General features: G+C 31.5%; 1 protein-coding gene across 1 annotated transcript; it reads left to right on the top strand.

Moving 5' to 3' along the window:
* The first annotated feature begins 10060 nt into the window (after window positions 1–10060).
* Window positions 10061–11702, top strand: LOC11440466 (ammonium transporter 1 member 4). Its single transcript, XM_003625370.3, has one exon. It carries the CDS (start codon window positions 10084–10086, stop codon window positions 11554–11556), a length of 1473 nt encoding a protein of 490 aa, XP_003625418.1. The 5' UTR covers window positions 10061–10083; the 3' UTR covers window positions 11557–11702.
* The last annotated feature ends 637 nt before the right edge of the window (window positions 11703–12339 follow it).

Genomic DNA, 12339 nt, shown 5'->3' with positions numbered 1-12339 from the left:
ATATTTTGCCGCCTAATACCGAAAAGTTGTCTTCACTTTCCGTGCTAATGAATCGGAGATCAAGATCAACTGCATCATGTCCGCTCTCAGCTATATCGCGACTGCACTCAATAACTCAGTCACAAGAAAATCAGGCCTTTCAGCAGATTTTAGAGAATGAACTGTCGTCACTAAATTCTATAGTAAATAATCAGGTCTCTAGGTCAACCGAAACAAATCCACTTGCCGGAAATCCCTTGCCTCAATATCAGGCCTCTCAGCCGATTACAATGGATGCAATGAATGCATTGTCCTCACTGCGTTCTAGAATACAGAATCAGATATCCACGCAAAATAATGTCCCTGCATTCGCCTTGCAAAATAATGCCTCTGGATTCACCACAGCTTCCACAATACTGAATGGCATAAACAATGGTATATCTCAAGAATCAGGATCTACGTTGGCAACAAATTATGGATATCCTTTTCACACCGTTCCAAGTACGTCTCTAGGTGTACAAAACCATGCCATCCAAAAGAAGCGAGGACGCAAAGTTCACAGTTTTGGAACGATGTTCAATGGGATAGACAATATCAGTGCTAGGAACACAATGACAACCAACGGCATTACACCTCCTGGTGCACTTAGTTTAAACAATCTTGTCAATCCATACGGTGTTAGATATCCTGCTGCTGCAACGAGACTTTCATCCAGAAGAAATGGTTATGGACAAGATGGTGCTTGGATCGCTAATACATTTAACTCATTGCTCACACAACCAAACTATAGTCAAACACTTGGAACTCAACTACCTTATCAGTCAAATAATAATCTCCAGGGTAATGCAAAGAAGTCTAGTACTCCATCTACTGGAAGTAGTCACCTCTTTGATGATGTCAAGCCCTAGATTCTAATTCCAGCTAATTTAAATGTTGCTTTAGGATCTGAAAACAATATATATTATCACCTGATTTAAGCACAAGTTGCTAACTGTTACTAATTTTTGTCTTTTTTTATTTCACTCCTTTAATTTGAATACAACAATTTCCGATGTTAATTATATTTTATTAATTGTATAATCTAATTATACACATTAATACTACACCTAAGTCAATATCTTCAAGACTTCAACTTTACATTTTTAGTCCAGAAGAAGTACTTCGAAACTTCTATATACTTATATTAAAAGAAATGTCCTTTGAATTTACCATTTTGCCCCTATTAGGGGCAATTTGGTAAATTACTAATTGGTTGAGTTTTTTTTTTTTTAAGGTTGCCTATAAATTTCCATTTTTGCCCCTAACCAATTTTTTTAATTATTTTCTAATTTTTATATTTTTAATAACTTTTAATTATTTTCCAATTTTTATATTTTTAACTATTTTTCAATTTTTTCTCCCAAATTCAGTTGCTTCTACATTGCCGTTGTGGAAGATTAAGGTATCGTTTGACCCGACTTTTTTCAAACTTCTTTACATTTTTAAGGAGAAGTTAGGCCAAACACAATATCAATTAAGTACTTGCTAAAAAAAGAACATTTTTTGAACGCATAAAATTGAATAGAATGAGCTTTGACCAGAAGTTGTTGAATGTTACTTTAAAAAACTATTTCTCCACAATTTATTTTATAAACACCTTTTCAACTCACGCTGGGAACCTTTTCTTTATTTTTTAATATTATATATCAATATCTTTTTCTTATTCAAAAAAACTAAACATATATGTTTCCATGACACCAACAAATATAATATCATATAGTATAAATTCCAACATTTATAATAGTAATTTTTTTAAGAAATCATCGGGCATCTTCAAGATATTGTCAAGATAATTCCAATTGGGACTAGAAAGAAACTGTGTACGAATATTGTGTTGAAAGATAAAAGGTATTATTTTCTTATTTGTCAGCAGAAGATGATAGGATTTTGTATAAGTTTGTTAATGACCTGAAATATGTCTTTCCTTATGCAGTGAGAATATAGTTGATGTAACACTATGGGAAAAATATTTCGTAGCTTTATCATTTACCATCTATTTACCTTGAGTTATTTGCTTCCATTTTGTAGTAAATGGCAACCCAAATATATATAACAATTGGTCAGGTTCGAGGCTACTCATCAACCTACATTATTCGGTTGTTGAGAAGTTTAAGACTTAGTAAGTTTACATTATGATTTCACAATACAGTGTTAGAGTAAATTATTATTTCACAATCTGATTTAATTGTTTTTTTTACCATGTTTCTTGAATTGTTGTCGTGACCTTAACACTTCTCAAGCTTAGAGTCAAAGCATCAATCAGAACTTAAGTCAGAGTTCGGCTTCTTCTCAATGTACTTCGTACAAAGATTTTTTCAATCTGTCTCAAGTTAGGCCAATTGTTGAATTTATAAACTTAGTCAAGGTCTTCTTTTTTTATGCACAAACATGCTTTGAATTTTTTACGCACAAATTAAAAATACATATTGCATTATTCTTTATTTCATGTGCATATTTGTGTTAGGATACATATTGCATGACTATTTGGAAAGCAGCTAAATTCAATCTTAACCAGTTTGGATAATATTATGAGAGTTTCACCAAATGTTCGAAGACATCATTGTCAAATGGTGCTAGCTATAGATGCACATGCGGGAGTGATGCTTAATTTCCATTTGTTTCAACAATGTTAATTGGTCAACGGGGTTCATATAATGCACATGAATGCATTTATCTAGCCTTTTTAGGAAGATAAATTAGAAGTCATGATACATTTTCTTTAGCTTAAAATCAGTTATGCTACCTTTATTTTATAAATTATATGTAACTATATTCGCATACGTCTTATCCATGTTAATATGCATTAGACTAATATATTGTTGTTATTTCCCTGTTTAGCATTTCCCAAACGAGGTGTCAAGAACAATTCTAAAAGGAAATCGCAAAACAATCACTCTCATTGGTTTCAATTATTTTCATCCTAAATATTATGTCAATTCCTAATCTCATAAACTGATTATATGATCTCTAAATCAGCTCATACATATTTTATGATGAATCACAATGTTCCGTTGTTTTAACATCTTTTCTTTCGAAGATTTTTTTTTATGCCGTGATTATCTAAGGTTATTATTTTACCTTAGATAAACATTAAATGTAAAAGTGTAGAGGGAAAAATTAGGTTAAAACTAGAGCTGACATTTTGCATAAATTAAATCTAGGGTTAATATAGTAAAGTCACGCGAAAAAATACGTTAAATCTAGGGTTAATATTGCGTCACGGGTTAACATTTAGAAATAAGAGATGACATTTTGCATAAATTAAATCTAGGGTTAATATAGTAAAGTCACACGAAAAAATTAGGTTAAATCTAGGGTTAATATTGCGTCACGGGTTACCATTTAGAAATAAGAGATGTCATTTTGCATAAATTAAATCTAAGGTTAATATAATTTGTTTAGTAAATTTAAAGAGAAAAATTAGGAGCGATTTGTTTATTTTGATTTCCCTAATAATTAACGTTAACATTTTGTTTAAGTTAAACATGATTAATTAAATAGGGTTAATACAGTAAAATTAAGCAAAGAAGTTAGGTTAAATCTAGGGCAAAATTTTGCGTTCGGGTTAACTTTAAGAAATAAAATAGGTTAAGTATAGCAAGAAGGATTAACATTTATAAGTAAGAGATTAGATTAAGTATAGCGAGACGGGTTAACGGTTATTCCTTTCCAAAAAAACAACATATAATTGGGAACATCATTTTATTTTACTTTAGATAAATATTAAATGCAAAAGTGTGGAGGGAAAAATTAGGTTAAAATTAGAGATAGCATTTTGCATAAATTAAATCTAGGGTTAATATAGTAAAGTCACGCGAAAAAATATGTTAAATCTAGGGTTAATATTGCATCAAGGATTAACATTTAGAAATAAGAGATAACATTTTGCATAAATTAAATCTAGGGTTAATATAGTAAAGTCACATGAAAAAATTAGGTTAAATCTAGGGTTAATATTGCGTCACGGGTTAACATTTAAAAATAAGAGATAACATTTTGCATAAATTAAATCTAGGGTTAATATAATTTTTGTAGTAAAATTAGGAGCGATTTGTTTAATTTGATTTCCCTAACAATTAACTTTAACATTTTGATTAAATTAAATAGGGTTAATACTGTAAAATTAAGCAAAGAAGTTAGGTTAAATCTAGGGCAAAATTTTGCGTTCGGGTTAACTTTAAGGAATAAGAGATTACAATAGTTGTTATGTTATTTTTTATGTAGTGTTTTAGACTCTGTGTTGCAAAATTTTGGTTTACGCAGCTTTGATTTTCACATTGATAAAGGACAACAATTTTCCGTAATTTATAAGATTTCTTCTTCGGAGTTAAATTTTTTAAAAATACGTTATTCAACCCGTGCGAAGCACGGGTTTGTAACTAGTTATTTTGTAAAATTTTATTATTCTCTTTCTTTTAGTTTTATCTTAATATGTATGAAACAAACAAACGCGCCACTCATTATCGGTCGAATGAAGTCCTTCATTTTCAATATTATTTATAGGGAATTAAACTTCTTTAACCCTCCTCGAAAAAAAATAAAAAACTTCTTTGACCCTGTTAAGTATTATTATTATTTGAACAAACAAAAATGAGATATATTACTAATAAACGAGCGTCCTTAATAATATAAGGTGTGCCAAAAAGAACCTCAAAAGTATACAAAATTACAACAGATTAGCCGATGCCTAGACAAATAAACGGGTTCGACTACCAAATATGAAAATTATGACGAATATTAATATTAGTTGTCTCCATCCACCAATAGAAAATATGATCGACTAGAAAACATGAAGGATAGAAGTTTCCATGTTCTTGAAAATACGATGATTCCTTTCATTCCACAAAACCTAAATGCAACAAAGCCACACTAGCGGCAAAAGAGTTCGACTTGCTCGTAAACCGCTGGGTAAATGAGCAAATTGAATAGCATGTTCCTGTAAATAGTACGGATAAGCGAAACAATTGTCAAGCCAAGACCTAACAAGGCCCAAAGAGAAGCAAAACAAGGACAAGATAAAATCAAATGTTGAGCAGTCTCCAAACCACCACACCCAATCACACATAACTGATTGTCGTGAGAAAGAATACAGTGCACCAACAAATTATCCTTTGTCGGTAAGCTATTCTGAAAGAGTCTCCAAGCCAAAATCGAAGGGAACCTGCTTATGCTAATTGAAGTCTGTAGTAGCATCAGACTTCTCACGACAGGTTATCTGCTTATCCCTTGAAGATTTCGATTTTGGAGGAGCCGCTCCAATTTGAATACATACTGTTGCGGCCCCTCAAATTGGAGGGCCGCAACAGTTGAAAACTATTCGGGAGTACTAAAGTACGATCAAACGATACGACCTTACACCTTCGGATCCAAAGGTTCATATTATGCCCCTAAAAAAGTAACAGTCCCGTCATCACGGCATTCAAGTCATAGTTCAAACACACGTCACAATGATCAGGAAATGAGGCAAGGCAACCCTTGAGTTATCACATTAGAAACACTTTAGACTTCTACCTCATCTATGAGATACAAGTCAAGATGGACAAGGTATACCAGCAGTAAATCAAGTTCCCATATTTGGATCGAGCTGAAACCACATCGTCAAAATTTTCAAATCGACCCACATAGGATAAATTTCAAAACTTTCCACTTCAATAGTCTTAGACGGATGTGTTTGGATTGAGGGTTTAGGAGGGGATGACTCACTTTTATTTTTTAAATTACGGACATTATAAAATGATTTTTAGAAAATTGAATTAACAACATGATTGATGATGATATAATACTTCAAAAACAGTTAATTTATTTTAAAAATATATTTTACATTGTTCATAATTTAAAAAATAAAAGTGATTCCTCCCCTCCCTTCCTCTCCTAAACCGTCAATCCAAACACACCCTAAATGTTCAATACGTGACCATAGATATTGCAACATTTTGTTCAAGATATTGGAACTGCAATATTAGTATAATTTATACTTTTTTTGTTGTTGAAGGGATATATACTATGTTTTTTATTAAGTATTATTATAGACAAATAATTTTTTAGTACAAAATGACTAATCATTTTCCCCTTAATGAATTTGTAATTTTTTTTCCTTAATGAAATATCAAAATGTAAATGTGTTAAATCAATGCATTTATTTTTCATTGGTACTAAAATACACATGTAGATAATTTTATTTTGATACCCCTCTTTTCTTTTCTTTTTTACTAAGATTTTGATATATTTAGTTTTTTTTTTTTTTACGAAATTTTGATACACAGTTGATTATGCAAAATATTTTATGAATGTATTGGAATAATACGTTGAGCTTCCATTTTGAATCTGAATTGAATTTTTATAGGAATGTTATTTGAATTTTTTGAAGAAAAAAAATAAATGATGTACGATTCATGATGATTTCAATTGTGAACCTAAGTTCAAATATTTACAACGTTGGTCCATAATTGATATATATTTTTTTAAAGGAAGTCCCCATAATTGATAAGTAATCGGCACAAAACCCACAAGTATTTGAATTTGAACAACTATGATTGACATTATTCATTAAACGCTGATTGATGCATATGATAGGATAAAGATATAATATGAAATTGGATAAAGATAGGAAATGATATAGATAAGATAAACATTGATCCTATCATTTGTTTGGTGCACATATGATAAGAAACATGATATCATACATATCACAGTTAAATGACATAATTAATCCTATCATATGTTTGGTGCACACATGATAAGAAATATGATATCATACATATCACAATTAAATGACATAATTACCCTGTAATTAATTATACAAAGTTATAAAATAAATTTGTCAATCGTCTTCTTCCTATGTTTAGAGATGTCGTCATCTTCATTCTTAATGAAAAATTAAAAAGAAATTTAATGGCTTCTTCAATTAAAAAAAATTGCTTACTGTCTTCTTCCTTTTTCAATTACAAAGTTCTATCAAATCCCCTTTGTGTAACTCTAACTTGTAAAAAAAAAATTCATACGCCAGCAGAAACCTATAAATTTTTTACAGTTACAATCTAAACTCTTAACCCAACTAATTGTTGTCTCTGTTGAAGATAATACGAAATTCCTAAGCTCTCTATTTCATCTCTTTTCAAATTTGACTTGAATACAAAATAGACTATCAAGAAAGAAACACACAAAAAGTTAAACAAATCGAGGAAAAGGTGATTGTAGGGTGGAATTGAGGTCAGGTCTGTAACAAATAGAAGATATGTCGTTGAAGAGTTATGGAGGAAGAGGTATATGTAGATGGACGGAGAGTATGGAGAACATAAGTGATGAATTGAAAGAGAGGGCAAAATAAGAATTTAAGTGCTAATCATGATAGGATAATTCTAACCCACCAAAAACTAAGGATAAAAATAACAAAGGATGAGTAGGATAGGATTATAAATGGGTTTAAGTTATCCTTTTCTATTGGCGCACCAAACAACAAATTGAAATATGATATGATAGTTTTATCATATCCTGTCTTCCTATCACGTGCACCAAACCACCCATAAGGATTAATTACACAGAATATAATGCAAGCAAATAACAAGTTGTGTCGTTAGAGTTTTTAGATAGCAAAACCATTTTTCGTAAAGACAACACTCATCCGTCTATGAGATATGACATTGTTGTAAATGGGATTGTCAATTTCGTTGACTGGTAATATATAAAGAGGATTGCTATATATCCCGAGAAAATAATCAACCAAGGCTTCACGAATTGCAAATTTCTTTGATAACAAAAAAAAAAAAAGTTCTCCCACTTACCAAACATGATGTCGTCAACAATAAATGCAGTAGTTTTTTTTTTTTGGAAAGAAAATGCAGTAGTATTTTAAACGGTCGTGAACCTTTCGTGATTCAACTTGTCGCTTTATACAACACTTTCCATATATAAATAGCTAGGTCAGTATTTTTTTATTTTTATTTTTAGTCTTGAGATTTTTTCTAACTAAGATTAGCCTAGAATTCGACTTATATAAACTTTTTCTAATTTCTTTTTTAGCAAAACTGGTATCAATATTCCATTACAAGAAATGAATCAATAATTCAATAATGGTTGTATAATTGTAAATCAGCTGTCCCATATCATTTTAGCAAAACTAATGTTATCATTTCAAATTAAATAACATTAGTTAGAATATTCTTTCATCTCTGTAATGAAATTTATTACTAGTTTTTATGGGAGGTTGACATAAGGAATAGGAGAATCGCATCTAGGATTGCATACTATAGAATGAAATGAATCTTTTTATTTTAGTCTTTCATCCATATTTGTATTTGCATTTTATACTTGAAAATAACGTTAAAAAAAAAAAAAGAAGATAAATGATTCTCTAAAAAAAAAGATAAATGAAAAATCAAGTTCAGCTAAGGAAAGCAATTTTGCATGAATCATGGTTGTATAATTAGGCGGTAGGATTAGACCCCTTAAATTAGTTCTAAGTTTTTTTTTTTTTTTTTTTTTTTTTTTAAAGTGTCCTATATCATTTAACTGAAATGTTATTAAATACATTAAGTGAATGTCGATATTTGAATTTCAAATTAAAAACATTAATTAGAATATTCTTTCTTTTTAGGAAAGAAATTGATTGACCTTTTATGGGAGGTTGATATAAGGAGTAGGAGAATTGCATTCTAGGAGTTTTTTTTTTTTTTTTTTTTTAAAGATGCATTCTAGGAGTTTTTGATTACTGCTCTTCTCCCAACACATTTTACTCGCGCTCAACTGAAATATTGAAAATACACATGCGTTACTTAACTAACACAAATGTTAAAATCTGCGCAACTTAACTCACGCACGTTATATTTCTGCCTGAGAAATAGATTTAGCTTCTGAAACTCATGAAGCCAATTTTCAATCTATGATTGCACTATTTTGCCTTTTTTATATATCTCTCGCTTAAATTACTGGAGATGATTGCTAGCAGGTAAAAATGTTTATTCTTTTCTCCTTGATATTGTACAGCACTACGAAACAAATTATAGCTCTTTCCTTTTCTTTTCCCCTTGGTCAATTACAAATTTCATGGGATCTTTGGTCAATTGCAAATTCCAATATTATACAGTGATCTTCGGTTGATAAGATGCTAGAAATTGAGACGTGTAGAGAAAGAATATATTGAGATTGAAAAATCCGATATTATACAGTGCACTTTAGAAGCTGACTCATGTTGTTTTTGAGCGTACTTGGATTATAATTTGTGTGAGTTAACTCACGCAGCGTGACTTAAGTTACAGTGATATTTTGAGAAGTTCAATTGAACGCGAGCAAAATGTGTTGAATGAATGGTTGAGATTAAGACATGATAGAAAGCATGAGAGAATGAGCATGAATGGATATGAAAATGCACATTAATCATTTATGAAAGTTCTTAACTGGACCGACTAATTTGTATTTTTTTTTCAGATGAATTTAAGACCAACATTTCTTGACCAAAGAAAAACCATGCATTTTAAAAAAAAATTATATTGGTTTTAGGAGTAATGTTTAAAACAGAAAAATTTCATGATAAATTGTCATCAATCACCACCGTTGTATAATAAAAACCAAAAAAGATGTTGCACAAAATAGTCTATGGTTGATTTTGAATTGAGTCAAATGGAAACAGTATTATACTCTTTGAGTGAAGAAAAAGGTCAAAACTAATCTAGCTATCTACGTGAATAATTGAATATAGTCATTGGTCAAATATTAATTCTCCTATTTTAGTTACTTCTTAATTTTCAGTTTAAAATTTATTTCAAAAAAAGTAAATAATAATTTTCAGTTTAAAATTATTAATAAATTTAGTTTAAATTTTTTGAACAATATCTTTGACTACTTATTAATATCTTCTTTTTTATAAAAAAAAAGTATCTTTTTTGTAAAATGAATGAATCTTTTTTTGTTTTGAAAAATCGAAAGTAAAAATATGCACGCTGGTTCCAGTTACGTTTCACCATATTAAACGCAAGATTCCGTTCAAATCTTCACTATTTATACCAACATACCATACCACAACACCATTATTCTTCACCCCACAGATCCTATATTCTAGTTCAGTTCACGATGGCTTCTTTCACCTGCTCCGCCTCCGACCTCAACACTCTCCTCGGCAGTGGTGCAAATTCCACAGCCGCTGCCGAATACATCTGCAACGGCTTTAATGCCGTTGCAAACAAATTCATTGACACAACCTATGCCGTTGACAACACCTACCTTCTCTTCTCTTCTTACCTTGTTTTTGCCATGCAACTCGGTTTTGCCATGCTTTGTGCAGGTTCCGTTCGTGCCAAAAACACCATGAATATTATGTTAACCAATGTTCTTGATGCAGCCACAGGCGGCATCTTTTTCTATATTTTCGGGTTTGCCTTTGCTTTCGGCACACCTTCTAATGGTTTCATTGGAAAACATTTTTTCGGTCTTAGTGATTTTCCTTCTCAGTCTTTTGATTATGGATATTTTCTATATCAATGGGCTTTTGCAATTGCTTCAGCAGGAATCACTAGTGGTTCAATTGCTGAGAGAACACAATTTGTTTCTTATTTGATTTATTCGTCTTTTCTAACAGGTTTAGTTTATCCGATTGTTGCTCATTGGTTTTGGTCTGCTGATGGTTGGGGTAGTCCGGTTCGGTCTGAAAATCTTTTGTTTGGTTCCGGTGTTATTGATTTTGCTGGTTGTGGTGTCGTTCATTTAGTTGGTGCAGTTGCTGGTTTTTGGGGTGCTTTGATTGAAGGACCAAGAATTGGTAGATTTGATCATGAAGGTAAGGGTGTTTCAATGAGAGGACATAGTGGTACTTTAGTTGTTATGGGAACATTTTTACTTTGGTTTGGTTGGTATGGTTTTAACCCTGGTTCTTTTCTCAACATCTTGAAAATTTATGGTGAAAGTGGTAATTACTATGGTCAATGGAGTGCTATTGGGAGAACAGCTGTGACAACTACATTGGCTGGATGCACAGCAGCACTCACTACTTTGTTTGGGAAACGTTTGCAAACAGGTCATTGGAATGTTACTGATGTTTGTAATGGTTTGTTAGGTGGTTTTGCTGCTATAACTGCAGGTTGTTCTGTTGTTGATCCTTGGGCTGCAATTATTTGTGGATTCATTGCCGCTTGGGTTTTGATTGGATGCAATATGTTAGCTGAGAAGTTTCAATATGATGATCCTCTTGAAGCTGCACAACTTCATGGTGGGTGTGGTACTTGGGGGATTATTTTCACTGCTTTGTTTGCTAAGAAACAATATGTTAAGGAAGTTTATGGCGGTTCTCCTGATAGGCCTTATGGTTTGTTGTTGGGAGGTGGTGGAAGATTATTGGCTGCACATTTGGTTCAAATTTTGGCCATTGTTGTTTGGGTGAGTGTTACTATGGGAACCTTGTTTTTTATTCTTCATAAATTGAATTTGCTTAGGAGTTCACATGAGGAAGAGATGTCTGGATTGGATTTAACTAGCCATGGTGGATTGGCTTATGAGTATCATGAGGAGCTTGAAGAACGGCGTCCCAAGAAACGTGGAATTGAAATATGAAGGAAACTATAGAAGACTCTTTCTTCATTGTGTTTGTGTTTGTGTTTAAAGTGAGCAAGTAAAAGGGTGGGTAAATATATCCCTTATTTCTCACTTTATAGACAAATTCAGTTTAGAAAAAGTTCCATTAGTGAAATACTAGTGTTATGGTTATATTGTACATAGTTGCTTGCACATTATTGAATAAAATGAGATTTGCAGCATTAAACCAAAATCCTAGTTTGAATTTATTTTTTGTTTCTTTTGATTAATCAAATTTATATATTTATTTGTGACGGAAGAACTCTTAATGCATTTCAAATTAATAATGATATCGCAATTCAAGTAAGCAAGCATATAATCAAAAACTTGGCGACTAATAAAAAAAATGAGATGTTTTTGCTAGAAAGTGAGCAATGCGATTAACTTGTCTCCTAACATAATTTAAAGTTATTACATTACATTGATCTATAACAGTTCGGCACGAGCTTACAATATTTCTGAACTCAGTCTCGTACTCCACCTATTCCTTTAATATTTCCATTACTATTTGTGACAGTCCAATTCAATTTCCACATTCTGATAATCCATTTGTTTAAGCCAAATAATGAATGGACTTTAAAACCCATAAGCTTCAGCCTCTTGAATCATATGTCCCCCGGGCTGGAATCTAAACCTATAGTTGGTCTAGTCAAAGTGTTGGGTCGAATATTTGTTGTACCTCGAAGCTGATATCACATCTCAACTTTGAACTTTATAGTGAGTCTATTGTTTAGAGATTAAAATCACATGTTGAAACTTTAT

The sequence above is a fragment of the Medicago truncatula genome, chromosome 7, assembly GCF_003473485.1.
Source record: "Medicago truncatula cultivar Jemalong A17 chromosome 7, MtrunA17r5.0-ANR, whole genome shotgun sequence".
Lineage (NCBI taxonomy): Eukaryota > Viridiplantae > Streptophyta > Magnoliopsida > Fabales > Fabaceae > Medicago > Medicago truncatula.
The sequence above is the reverse complement of the archived record's forward strand: the minus strand, read 5'-3'. Positions and strand labels throughout refer to the sequence as shown.